Source organism: Cololabis saira, chromosome 18 (assembly GCF_033807715.1).
Source record: "Cololabis saira isolate AMF1-May2022 chromosome 18, fColSai1.1, whole genome shotgun sequence".
Taxonomy (NCBI): Eukaryota; Metazoa; Chordata; class Actinopteri; order Beloniformes; family Belonidae; genus Cololabis; species Cololabis saira.
This window is the reverse complement of record NC_084604.1, coordinates 36,629,886-36,644,367: the sequence shown is the minus strand read 5'-3', so window position 1 is coordinate 36,644,367 and position 14,482 is coordinate 36,629,886. Positions and strand designations below refer to the sequence as shown.

The 14,482-nt window shown below is 39.9% G+C and overlaps 1 protein-coding gene and 1 pseudogene across 1 annotated transcript in view; one reads left to right on the top strand and one right to left on the bottom strand.

The window, feature by feature from the left end:
• Positions 1-1,046, bottom strand: part of LOC133464825 (tRNA-dihydrouridine(16/17) synthase [NAD(P)(+)]-like) — an 11,703-nt pseudogene extending 10,657 nt beyond the window's left edge.
• A 5,846-nt stretch (positions 1,047-6,892) lies between these two features.
• The window catches only part of LOC133464823 (tumor necrosis factor receptor superfamily member 21-like), a 28,406-nt gene continuing 20,816 nt past the window's right edge, over positions 6,893-14,482 (top strand). Inside the window, exons 1-3 of the mRNA XM_061747010.1 lie at positions 6,893-6,967; positions 11,263-11,374; positions 14,177-14,442. Of these exons, the coding sequence (XP_061602994.1) occupies positions 6,893-6,967; positions 11,263-11,374; positions 14,177-14,442 (453 nt within the window). The remainder of the gene's footprint in view (positions 6,968-11,262; positions 11,375-14,176; positions 14,443-14,482) is intronic.

Sequence of the window (14,482 nt, the reverse complement as noted above, 5' to 3'; positions counted from 1 at the left end):
TTGGACAAAGATTCCTTCAGCGAGCCTGAGTGGACATGTGTGCAGAGTTCACATGTCTATAGACGACCTTGGCTTCATTCCTGTCTGCATCATGGACACGTGAGTGCTGGTATGTATGTATCAGGCCATGAATTATGACTACTGGCTTACATCCGTTTAATCCCTCTGCTCCAATCGGACCAAATCACCCTGGATTTGTGCACTTAGCATGTTTGCAGCCATGGCCAGTAATCAGGGATAAACCTTCTACTCATCAAAAGTGGAAGAGTTAACTGCGTGTGGATGCTCTGCACTGTCCAGTCCCGAGCTGGAGAGGTCCACTCGCTGGCTCAATGTTCGGAATGAGCAGCTTTTTCCATCAATAAACATTTTTTTTTTCCCCTAATGGCATGGACGTATTCCAAGAGCATAATAGGTTTAATTGAGCTCAGGTTGTGAACGAGTTGTTCTGGGAACGTGAGAGATCATTTTGATTTGCCTCCACAGAATTCAGATCTGACGATCTGAACCCAATTAAGAAGTCTTGGGATGTGCTAGAGAGGACTTTAGGCAGTGATCCAACTCTCCTCCGTACACTTTGAGACAAGAGGACCGCTCTATTGAAGAAAAACCAACAACAACTAAAAAATAAATAGTCAGTCAGTCAGTCATTGGCTTCCTTCTGTCTCGAAAGACAATGGGGTATGCTCCAGGGATTAGTCTGTTGGTGGGATACAGGCCTTGCTGTGGCTAAACAGTCCGATTCCTGAGTGACAGTCTCTGCTGCAGTTTCCACAGATGTAAGGTGTGCCTGCCTCTGTGGGTGCTGATGCCACCTTTTGTTGCCTTCGCTCTTTCCTCTCCTCCCAGAGGTCCTCTCTCCTTTTCTCACTCCTCTGCATGCCTTGTTTGATGACGAGCCTCCATTTGCTGCGGTCCACAGCTACAGCTTCCCAGCCTGCTGGGTCGATGTTGCCTGCCTTCATGTCTCGTTTGCAGACATCCTTGTAGCGGAGATGAGGCCTTCCTCTTGGTCTGGAGCCAGTGGCAAGCTCCCCATAAAGCATGTCTTTTGGAATTCTTCCATCTTGCATGCGACTGACATGGCCAAGCTAGCGTAAGCGCCTTTGACTGAGCAGAGCAAACATGCTTGGTGTTCCTGCCTGAGCCAGAACGTTCTTTTTGGAGATACGGTCCTGCCAGATGATGCCAAGAATCCTTCTAAGACAGCGTAAATGGAAGGAGTTGAGTCTACGTTCTTGATGGGAGTAGAGGGTCCATGCTTCACTAGCATACAGCAGTGTGCTGAACAATAAATAATCAACTGTCAAACAATGCTAAAAAAAAAGTTAATTTTACTTTTGATAAAGCTAGGAAGGGAGAAGAGAAGGAAGGGAGGAAGGAAGGAAGGAAGGAAGGAAGGAAGGAAGAAAGAAGGGAGAAAACAAGGAAGGAAGGAAGGAAGGAAGGAAGGAAGGAAGGAAGGAAGGAAGGAAGGAAGGGAGACAAGAAGGAAGGGAGAAGGAAGGGAGAAAACAAGGAAAGAAGGAAGGAAGGAAGGAAGGAAGGAAGGAAGGAAGGAAGGAAGGAAGGAAGGGAGACAAGAAGGAAGGGAGAAGGAAGGGAGAAAACAAGGAAAGAAGGAAGGGAGAAAAGAAGGAAGGAAAGAAGGGAGTAAGGAAGGAAGGAAGGAAGGAAGGAAGGAAGGAAGGAAGGAAGGAAGGAAGGAAGGACGGAAGGGAGAAAAGAGGAAGGGAAGAAGGAAGGAAGGGAAAAAGAAGGAAAGAAGGAGGGGAGAAAAGAAGGAAGGAAAGAAGGGAGGAAAGAAGGAAGGAAGGAAGGAAGGAAGGAAGGAAGGAAGGAAGGAAGGAAGGAAGGAAGGAAGGAAGGAAGGGAAAAAAGAAGATCATCCATAAAAGAGTGCTTTTTTGTGTAATAAAGTCGAAAATGTACTTCAACATTAATCTCGACATTTCGACTTTTTTTCTCGACATTTTAATTTTTTTCGTGAAATGCATAATGAAAAAAAAAAATCTTCCTCCTCTAAAATATTTTTATTTTTCTCCTGCCTGGCCCTAATACTCTTCCGTAGTTATGCAATTATGTATTTCAAATAAACTTTAAACTTGATAGTGGGATTTCAGAGCCCACAGACTTTCAATAGGATTAAATAGTCATAGTTCATGAATAGATGGATGTTGAACATAATTTGTTCCCCTACCATTCATTAAAGATTTATATCAGTATCCTGAGTTCAACTGAAGGGCAGCCCACACAACTGACTCTCGTTCAACTGGTAGATTTCTGCACCAGGTAGCCCCTTTGTGACTATTATTGGCCATTTCTTTGTCAGGGGGGCCCAGTACCAGTCCTTGAGGGGCTGCTGTCCTGCATGTGTTAGCTGTTTCTCTGCTGGTTTGTCACGTTGTACTCTGCAAACAGAAACAGTTTCACTGTCTGGATCAGGGGTCGGCAACCCAAAATGTTTTATAGCCATATTGGACCAAAAACGCAAAAAACAAATCTGTCTGGAGCCACAAAAAATGAAAAGTCTTGTATAAACCTTAGAATGAAGACAACACATGCTGCATGTTTCTATATTAGTTAGAACTGGGGGAAGATTTCTTTTTCATTATGCACTTCGAAAAAGAAGTCGAAATGTCGAGAAAAAAGTCGAAATGTTGAGATTAATTTTAAAGTACAATCTTGAGAAAAAAGTCAAAATGTCGAGAAGAAAAAGTCCAAATGTTGAGAAAAAAATCGAAATGTCGAGAAAAAAGTCAAAATGTTGAGAAAAAAGTCAAAATTTAGAAAAAAAAAGTCGAAATATCGAGATTAATGTTGAAGTACAATCTTGGGAAAAAAAGTCGAAATGTCAAGAAAAAAGTAAAAATTTCAAGAAAAAAGTCAAAATGTTGAGGAAATAGTCAAAAATTTGTGAAAAAAGTCGAAATGTCGAGATTAAAAAAGGAAAAAGGAAGAAAAAAAGAGAAATGAAGGAAAAAAAAGAAGAAAAAAAAAAAAGGGCAAACATTTTTAAAAAAAGCTCCAGGAGCCACTAGGGCGGCGCTAAAGAGCTGCATGCGGCTCTGGAGCCGCGGGTTGCCGACCCCTGTGCTAGATGTTTCTCTGCTGGTTTGTCACGTTGGACTCTGCAAACAGAAACAGTTTCACTGTCTGGATGGTTTCCATGCAGCTTGTGATGTCGTCCAAGCCAGAACCAAACATGCAACTGTACCAGCAAAGCACCTAAGAGCAGAAACAGAGAGTCTAAGTTGGTTTACTGAGGAGAGAACATCACCCTGACCGAATACATGAAGAAACTGTCTCTAAGTGCTTGTTTCTCCTGACCAGATTGAATCTCTCAGGACACGTGTTGGTGCCTGGAATGAACAGGGCCTTTGTCCGTCCCCCCGTCATAATCCACGGATTGTTTGGACGCACTGTTTATTACTCATTAACTGATTTGGCACCAGTCACAGCCGGTACGCATCATTTAATTCATAATGGTTATTAGAAAGGACAAATGAAGTCTTACGAGACACTCAACATGCTAATCAGTTTGCAAGCTTGTCTTAAGTCTTGGCATTGGTCGGTAGTCCAGACCTGTTTATTAAAGTTCACCAGAGCTGAAGTCTGCGTTGAAAAGTGCCAATCGTGTGGTCGGCCCAGAGTGAACTGCTACAGATTTCCCCCGTTTTGAAATCTGCCAAAACCTTTAGCTCGGCACTACGGAAGAGTATTAGGGCCATGCAGAAGAAAAAATATTTTGAGAGGGGAAGATTTTTTTTTATTGTGCACTTGTCGAGAAAAAAGTCGAAATGTCGAGATTAATGTTGAAATACAATTTCAAGAATAAAGTCGAAATTTCGCCTTTTTTCTCAACATTTTGACTTTTTTCTAGAAATTGTATTTCAACATTAATCTCGGTATTTCGACTTTTTTCTCAACATTTCAACTTTTTTCTCGATATTGTACTTCAACATTAATCTCGACATTTCAACTTTTTTATCGACATTTTGACTTTTTTCTCGAAATTGTACTTCAACATTAAAGGGGACATATTATGGCATTTAATGTATATTTTAAACAGGCCTTGAATGTCTTAAAAACAATCTAAAGCTTGTTTTTTCTACATAAATCAGAAATTCAGCCTGTGGGCCCTGTCACTAGTTTTTCTGCTTCTAAAGCCTTTTTCTGTGTTTCATTCTAAGGGAGGGGAGGCTATGATAATGAGGCTCTGCGCTGATTGGCTGCTTGAATGACGTGTAGCAGGGGAGGAGACAAAGCGTCGCTCCGGGGAGAAAAGCAGCGGCTGCGTAGCAAAGCGTGTCCACGGTTCTGCATTAAATCGACGTGTACCCTACGCCGTAGGCTCTGCGTTGGTGTAACGCGGAACCATAAATCAGCCTTTAGTCACCTCGTCTTCACACAGGAAGATTTAATTGAATTCTAAACAGGTACACCACAGTTATTTACTCCAATTCCTCATCATTTCACTTCTTATGTTACAAGACAAATGAATCATGTTAACTGTAAAGAAATCACAACACTGAATTTTCACAAATGGCAACTTTATTGTTAAAATATATAAATAAAATGTATGCACTATTGCTGGCTCAAGGAAGGGCCGCGCGTCTTCTGAATGTGAACAGCTCCAGCTGCTTGAAAGATCTGAAACCACAGAAGAAAAATGTATTACGGTACTAATAGAGCTGCCGGCTCCTCGACGGGCCGGTCCGTGAGCAGCCCCCGCAGCTCCGTACGCGGCGCCGGGGCTCCGGAGCTAAGCTAAATACTTAGCCCATGCAAAGATCATACAAATATAAATAACATAAAAAATTAACGTCACTTACCGCTGACTCGTGGCTGGCTGAGAGAGCTGGTTGTGGGCGTGGTTTCAGCAGCGGAGGCTGAACCTATGGAAATCTGCTCCTGTCGTGACGTCACGACAGGAGCAGATTCTGAACGGCTCAAAAAAATCACATGACACTGGGGGATTCTGCCGGGCGGGGGTCACAGACCTTGCAGAAATTCATTGGGTTTCATCTCCCCTGTGCTGGCAGGGTGAGGGGAGACCACTTTATACATGTTAAAACAAGAAAAAACGTGTTTTTCATAATAGGTCCCCTTTAATCTCGACATTTCAACTTTTTTCTCAACATTTCTCAAAGTGCATAATGAAAAAAAAATCTTCCTCTTCTACATGAGTTATTCTTACAGTGTTGCTACTGGTGTTTCCCCAATGGGACAGGTTTTTAACAGCTTTTTTAGCACTTTCATCAGCAGGATAATCTGGGAGGCTGGAACTGTAATGATGTTGATCTCCTCCTCCACCTCCATTACGGTGTAGGATGCTTTATTCTTTATTGTTGGCTTTATTTCAAACAACAACAAATAACCATTAAATTAAAAGCGTCAAAATATCAAAAAAAGCTAAACAATTTAACAGTCTCATCCAGAAATAAAGAACAGCAAAATAATGTGTTGGAGCGGGAACAGGAGGAAGCAGAACGCTTGTTTAGTGCTGTCCCTTCCTCACAATATCATATAGAAAATATAAAAATGTAAAATTAAAATAAAATAAAATAAGAAAAGAAAAGAAAGAAAAAACAAAATAATAACAAAAAATAAATAAGTAAAACACTAACAATTAATAAACAAAAATCAAGGCATAATTAAACTAGCCTCCTACAATATCCTAAACTCAAAAATGTAATTTTGTGCGATAAAGCCCTAATTGATTGTCTACCCTTCTTTATATTCTGAAACATGTAGAGAGCATGCAGCAAAACAACACGCACTTACAGATAGATGATGATTATCCACTTTGGATTAAAATCAGGTCAGCGTCTACATGAATTAGCTCAAATTATCACAAGAAGTCTCACATCCCGTTTAATCATCTGATTAAGCGAGGCCTCCTGACCTCATTGTTCAATTACAAACGTTAAAAAAAAAAACGGAGGTGACATCAGGACTGTCTCAGAAAATGTGAATATTGTGATAAAGTTCTTTATTTTCCGTAATGCAATTAAAAAAACAAAAATGTTACACATTCTGGATTCATTACAAATCAACTGAAATATTGCAAGCCTTTTATTATTTTAATATTGCTGACTATGGTTTACAGTTTAAGATTATGATTCCCAGAATATTCAAATTTTTTGAGATAGGATATTTTAGTTTTCTTAAACTGTAAGCCATGATCAGCAATAATAAAATAATAAAAGGCTTGCAATATTTCAGTTGATTTGTAATGAATCCGGAATGTATGACATTTTTGTTTTTGTAATTGCATTACAGAAAATCACAATATATTATGGTGTAAAAGTTAATTTATTTCAATAATTCAACTATAATATGGTGTAAAAGTTAATTTATTTCAATAATTCAACTATAATATGGTATAAAAGTTAACTTATTTCAATAATTCAACTAGAATATGGTGTAAAAGTTAATTTATTTCAATAATTCAACAAGAATATGGTGTAAAAGTTAATTTATCTCAATAATTCAACAAGAATATGGTGTAAAAGTTAATTTATCTCAATAATTCAACAAGAATATGGTGTTAAAGTTCATTTATGTATTTATTTAATTTATTTCAATAATTCAACTTAAAAGGTTGGCTTACAGTTTAAGATTAAGATTCCCAGAATATTCTAATTTTTTGAGATAGGATATTTTAGTTTCCTTAAACTGTAAGCCATGATCAGCAATATTAAAATAATAAAAGGCTGAGTTGTAATGAATCCAGAATGTATGACATTTTTGTTTTTTTAATTGAATTTACAGAAAATAAAGAACTTTATCACAATATTCTAATTTTCTGAGACAGTCCTGCATGCGTGTCAGCGCTGCCTTTTTCCTGCCAAACAAAACAAGGGAAGTACTGTAGTTTTCTCCACAGATGAGTCAGCATTCGTGTTTGCAGCCGAATGTCGGTCAAGCCGCGCAGCTGATGAGGAAGCGGAGAGCGCCGAAGGTCGGAGGAAAAAAAAACAACAATTAGCATTTGTGGCGAGAGGGAGATGTGAAGAAGAGACATGTGTTTGCACAGTCTGATCCCGTTAGAGAAACGACTGGGTCACGCTGAAAATCTGCTGTAATCCCACAGCGACTCTGCTCCAGAATGAGACACAACTCTGACAGCTGTCTGCTAAGCTGTGACTAGTTGTTAAAGATTAGTTGACTAAATAAAACCCACTCAGGTCATTGCGTTGCTCTTTACAGCTGCAGGGAGCCAGTTTTCCTCAAAGGCCTCTGCCGTAATTAAGGTGCCAGCAGTCGGGTGAGGAGTTAAAAAGTGCCAACCAGCCCGAGTAACCCCTAACAGAAACTGTTTATTTTCCTTTTTAATTCAATAATATCGTTGATATTTCAGCTGAGCATGTGTACGAGCTTCCAAAGCTACAATTAAAATTAAAGCTGCAAGCAGCGATGAACAGGCCCTCGCACTCACGGCCACCGCCCCCCATAAGCATATCAGACATGACACCACCCACGACTCTCTATGTCAAATCAGTCAAAAGTTATAGCAGAAAAAAGGGACAACCAATCAGAAGAAGGGGGGGGGACTAACTCAGGCCAAAGAAGCTCAAGGACTCAATACAGAGTCTGATGACACCACCCACGAGTCTTTATGTCAAACCATTCAAAAGTTATAGCAGAAAATAGGGACAACCAATCAGAAGAAAGGGCGGGGCTAATTTTCACCAATTACGGACAAGGACTCAATACAGAGTCCGATGACACCACCCACGACCGTTTATGTCAAACCATTCAAAAGTTATGGCAGAGAAAAGTATATATTATTCGGGCCGTATTAACTGCCGAAGAAGTGGCATAAATTTCGCCAAAATGACACGATTAATTCAAAATGGCCGACTTCCTGTTTGGTTTCGGCCATGGCGCCAAGAGACTTTTCTTTAAGTTGCGACATGATACAGGCGTCTAGCGATTTTCGTTCATGTACGTCAAACCGTATTGAGGCACAAAGTTTTTTCTGTGTGAACCAATCAGATGAAGGGAGAAAAACAAATTCATATGTATAGAGAGTAAACCAAAGAGAAATGTATCAAAAAAACATAATTAATGTACATTTTTTCAATTAAAGACTATTTTGGTGCTAGTACGTACGGGTCGGGGGCCTGGCTGGTCTTAGACACAAGTATGGGGGGACAAGGAAAAAATGTTGGGAACCACTGATTTACACAAACCCGCATAAATATCTGTTAAGGTGCAATGAGCAGCCAGACCTACAGGGGGCAGTGTAACGAGAAGATAAAGTCATGCTAGCCAATCAGAATCCTGGAAAAAAACAACAAATGACACGAGTAACTTCCAGTTACTTCCAAGATGAACGAGAGTCTTTGGTTTGGAGAGACAGAGAAGTGGAGTTACTTTTAAGTGTGACTTTAGAATATAAAACAGGTAAAATACAAGAAAATATTGACGGTTACAAACTAATTGTAAACACAGGTCGCACTCATGACGCTGGTGACGTTTCTGTCTCATAATGTGACGTTCTGAAGCCTAAATCTCCGTTTCCCTCCGTTTACAAGCAAACGTGAAAACTAAGTTTTTGCAAATCTCCACTTTGGCCGGAGTTTTCAGAAATTATGGTTTTTTGAGACTTTGAGCTTCGTTTTCGTGTAAACGAACGGCCAAAACGCATGAAAACACCACCGTTTTTGCTCCGTGTAAACGGGGCCTCAGTCTGAAAGGCACAGCCAGATAGAGACGAATATTTGGCCAAATATGGCCCATATCTGCAGTTGTCTTTGCTGCTCCGGCTTCCTCCCACAGTCCAAAACGTTCATGTCAGATCATTTGGTGATTGTAAACTGTGATGGAGTGATACACTGTCCAGGGCAGAGAGAGCTGGGAGAGGCTCCAGCAGGTCACTGTGACCCTAAACAGGAATACGCTGGTATAGATAATAGATAGCAGGATTGACTCACAGTGACTACGTTTCCATGCAGTCAAAATTCGGGTTAAGGTCAATATTCCGGTTACTGAAACATTGGGAATAATGTGTTTCCATGCGTGAGCAAACAGGGTTATCCCTGTTTACATGGTGATTAATAATTTGGGATATCTGGATCAAACCAGCGACGCGCGGAGAATGTGATGACGCAATTCCGGTCATTTCCGCTTCTTCTTCCTGTATCCAAATCCAAAACAACAGCAAAAACGGCAAAAAAAAGGCAGCACAGTGGATAATGAACAGCCTAGTATAAGTCGTTTTGTTTCTTGGCCTGTAGTTCACCTTTTCCAGCGTCTTCCAGCGGTGCTTGTTCTGGTCTGGCATTCGTACAAATGCTGCTTTGCGCAACTTTCCGCTCACCTTTTTGTAAATCTCACTATCCCGGTACTTTCTACCGTCTACAAATGCAGAAATGTTCATATATATGTTCATAAGAACTTCCTGGACTCAAAAGACCAAGATTCCTTGCGAAAAGAACATGCGCAGAAAACAAATTCATGTTCCGTTTGATGGGGAAATCCCATTAGGCGTTTACATGACCAAATATTCGGGTTAGAGCAACCCAGGGGTCATTTTGGGGTTTTTAAAAACCAGAATATGAGCCAATTCCGGTTATTCAAAGGGGTTATTGGTGTTTACATGGCCGTGCGCAACCGGGTTATTGCTAATATTCCGGTTAGAAAAGGGTTTTTGATGCATGAAAACGTAGTCAGTGAGGGAGTGTAGCACCCTATAATGTAATCATTTCCTATAATGTAATAATTTCACCCTATAATGTAATAATTTCCTGAAAATGTAATAACGCCTGAAAATATAATAAAAATTGCACTTAACTCAATCGAAAATGTAATAAAACCCAATAATGTAATAACTTCACCAATAATGTAATAAAATATCCTGATGGATATTGTAATAACATTTTTACCAATAATGTAATACCTTATTACATTATTGGGAATTTATTACATGGTACTCAAAGTCTGTAATTTAACCCAATAGTCATTCTGGTCCAGTGTATATAACATTATTAGATACTTAAAACACAAAATGTAGAACTCTGGACTGAAAATGAACATATATATTACATTATATGTCAAGTATTACATTATCAGTTTTGGAAAAAAAAAAAAAAACCCACCTGAAAATGTAATACATTCCCAATAATGTAATAAGGTATTACATTATTGGTAAAAATGTTATTACAATATCAGTCAGGATATTTTATTACATTATTGATTAAGTTATTACATTATTGTATTTTATTACATTTTTGATTGAGTTAAGTGCAAATTTTATTACATCAGGAAATTATTACATTATAGGGTGAAATTATTACATTATAGGGTGAAATTATTACAATATAGGGTGAAATTATTACATTATAGGGTGAAATTATTACATTATAGGGTGAAATTATTACAATATAGGGTGAAATTATTACATTGTAGGGTGAAATGATTACATTATAGGGTGAAATGAAATAGGGTGACATTATTACATTATAGGGTGAAATTATTACAATATAGGGTGAAATTATTACAATATAGGGTGAAATTATTACATTATAGGGTGAAATTATTACAATATAGGGTGAAATTATTACATTATAGGGTGAAATTATTACATTAAAGGGTGAAATTATTACATTATAGGGTGGAATTATTACATTATAGGGTGAAATTATTACAATAAAGGGTGAAATTATTACATTATAGGGTGAAATTATTACATTATAGGGTGAAATTATTACAATATAGGGTGAAATTATTACAATATAGGGTGAAATTATTACATTATAGGGTGAAATTATTACAATATAGGGTGAACTTATTACATCATAGGGTGAAATTATTACATTATAGGGTGAAATTATTACAATATAGGGTGAAATTATTACAATATAGGGTGAAATTATTACATTATAGGGTAAAATTATTACAATATAGGGTGAACTTATTACATCATAGGGTGAAATTATTACATTATAATGTGAAATTATTACATTATAGGGTGAAATTATTACATTATAATGTGAAATTATAACATTATAGGGTGAAATTATTACATTATAATGTGAAATTATTACATTATAGGGTGCTACAAGGCGGCTGCCGATCAGACGCATATCCACCAGACAGGCATGCTTCGTAGGCGTGTTCTCCCCACGTTGGCGTGGGGCTTTTTCTCCGGCCGCTCCGGTTAACTCCCATCCATGGCTGTGTGTGTCTGCGTGGCCTGTGATGAAGCGATGATCTGTACAGGATGTTCCCCTCCTCTCCTCTCATAAACAGGATGAACCGGGTGTGGACAACGGAGGGATGGGTTGGCGATCCTCTTCCCCGGAGAGGGACGTAAACTTTGACAAAAACTCCCTTCCAGGTCCCCAGACACCGAAGCACCTCGGTTGTGACGTAACAGCAGCAAACCTGACCCCAAACTCCTTAATCCCCCGTGTTCATGCCAGTTTAATGTAGATGCCATTTTCAGGAGAAAAACAGAAGAACCTCTTCCCATAAAACCTTTGACCTCCTTTTCTCGTTACACGGTGTAAAGTTTATTTGTAGAGCACAATTCAATACAAGGTAATTCAAAGTGCTTTACATCAATATTAGAGAACGAGAATTACCTTTCTATACGGTCAAAACGTACAAAGACCGGGTCAAATACAGCATTACAAAAGTACGGAAGAGTATTAGGGCCATGCAGTAGAAAAAATATTTGAGAGGGGAAGATTTTTTTTTATTGTGCACTTCGAGAAAAAAGTAAAAATGTCGAGAAAAAAGTCAAAATGTCGAGAAAAAAGTCGAAATGTCGAGATTAATGTTGAAATACAATTTCAAGAATAAAGTCAAAATTTCGCGTTTTTTCTTGAAATTATACTTCAACATTAATTTCGAAATTTCGACTTTTTTCTCAACATTTCGACTTTTTTCTTGAAATTTCACGTTTTTTCTCGAAATTATACTTCAACATTAATCTCGACATTTCGACTTTTTTCTCGAAGTGCATAATGAGAAAAAAATCTTCCTCCTCTAAAATATTCTTTTTTATTTTTTCCTGCCTGGCCCTAATATTCTTCCGTACAAAAGTAATCTGTAACAATTCGTACGGTGAATTAAACCAATTTGACAATTCTATGCCACAATGCCTGTTTCCAGGTCTTATTTCACACAACTGAGGAGAATTACGTTTCTATACGGCTCGTGATCTCAAGAGGTTTCAGGTTAGAAGCGGAAAACCAAGTTCAAACATCAGTAATTCTGCTTGTTGAATGATTCATGATTCGAGGCCGCAGGCGTGCTGTCATGCTGATTCTTGCATCGTGGGGTCTGAAAGTGACATTTTGGCGAAGAGGACAATCTGTCACACTAAGAGGTCCCTTCAAGTTGCAAGCAAATCATTAAGCTCATTTGTTAAGTGCTGCAAATGTGAGTCCGTTTCCTGCCGTATCAGTTGTTCCAAATCTGCAAAATAAAAAAAAAAAACAGCAAAAGTTAATCTTGTAAGCCATTTGGACTCTTGCACTAATTGCATTATCACAGTTATATGAAAATCCATCTTGGCCAGCTTCTGACTGTCTCATTGAGGCCAAATAATCAAAGTTTGGATCCATCAGCGTGATTTACTGGCAGCTGCAGCTGGATTTTAGGTGTGAGGATGGTCAGCGTTTGCTGGCTGTAATTATTGTAATAGACAGTGAAAGCCGGGAGCTTTAACTCAGTCGGCCACTAGGACCGTTGAAAGTGCCTCCACCTTGCCTAATGCTCTCCTATTTATTCATAATTAAACGTTCTTGAACTTTTAGGTGCTTTGGTGTCAGATAAGATGATAACAAGTGCATTTCCTGCTCTTATTTATTTAAAAGCAAGTGAACAAGTGAAAACACAACCCAAGAGCAGATGAAAGAGCGAAGCGGTTCCCAGAGTCCATTGTAAGGTGTCTAATCCATCTAGTGGTTGAGGAGATGGTTCATCTGTGAACCATGTAATAGTCCAATACCAGTGATGCATCAACTGTCAGACTAATATGCATATCTAAGGTGGACAAAACTGTGAAATTGTGAAATTTCACAATTCTTGACCAGCTGGCTGCTTTTCAAAATGCATTAATGTCCAAATGCAACTGTGTGAAAGCTGCTCAGAAACTGGTTTGTCAAGAAGGAAGGAAGGGAAAAAAGAAGGAAGGAAGGAAGGAAGGAAGGAAGGAAGGAAGGAAGGAAGGAAGGAAGGAAGGAAGGAAGGGAGGAAAGAAGGAAGGGAGGAAAGAAGGAAGGGAGAAAAGAAGGAAGGAAGGAAGGAAGGAAGGAAGGAAGGAAGGAAGGAAGGAAGGAAGGAAGGGAGGAAAGAAGGAAGGGAGGAAAGAAGGAAGGAAGGGAGAAAAGAAGGGAGGAAAGAAGGAAGGAAGGAAGGGAGGAAGGGAGAAAAGAAGGAAGGAAGGGAGGAAAGAAGGAAGGAAGGAAGGAAGGAAGGAAGGAAGGAAGGAAGGAAGGAAGGAAGGAAGGAAGGAAGGGAGGAAAGAAGGAAGGGAGGAAAGAAGGAAGGAAGGAAGGAAGGTAGAAAAGAAGGGAGGAAAGAAGGAAGGAAGGGAGGAAAGAAGGAAGGAAGGGAGAAAAGAAGGGAGGAAAGAAGGAAGGAAGGGAAAAAAGAAGGAAGGAAAGGAAGGGAGGAAAGAAGGAAGGGAGAAAAGAAGGAAGGAAGGAAGGAAGGAAGGAAGGAAGGAAGGGAGAAAAGAAGGGAGGAAAGAAGGAAGGAAGGAAGGGAGGAAGGGAGAAAAGAAGGAAGGAAGGGAGGAAAGAAGGAAGGAAGGGAGAAAAGAAGGGAGGAAAGAAGGAAGGAAGGGAAAAAAGAAGGAAGGAAGGAAGGAAGGAAGGAAGGAAGGAAGGAAGGAAGGGAAAAAATAAGGAAGGAAGGAAGGGAGGAAAGAAGGAAGGAAGGAAGGAAGGAAGGAAGGGAGAAAAGAAGGGAGGAAAGAAGGAAGGAAGGGAAAAAAGAAGGAAGGAAGGAAGGAAGGAAGGGAAAAAAGAAGGAAGGAAGGAAAGAAGAAAACAAGGAAAGAATGTACGAGGGGAGAAAAGAAAGAAGGAAAGGAGTAAAGAAGGAAGGGAGGAAAGAAGGAGAATTAGGTCATTTTGACCCAAAGACAGTCCAAGGGTTATGGATGAGTTAAGTCCTGATGGTGAAGATCTCCGTGTCCGTCTATTCTCAGGGGTGGACATCCTGAAGCTGGTGGCGGCCCAGGTGGGCACCCAGTGGATCGACATCTACCAGTCCCTGGCCAACGCCACGGAGCGCGAGGTGGCCGCCTTCTCCAACGGCTACTCGTCGGACCACGAGCGGGCGTACGCCGCGCTGCAGCACTGGACCATCCGGGACAGCGACGCCAACCTGGCCAAGCTCATCAACGCCCTGCACCGGCAGCGCCGCATCGACGTGGTGGAGAAGATCCGCTACGTCATGGAGGACAACCCGCAGGTAGGACGGACCGACCTGTGACCAGATGTTCCTCTTCCGC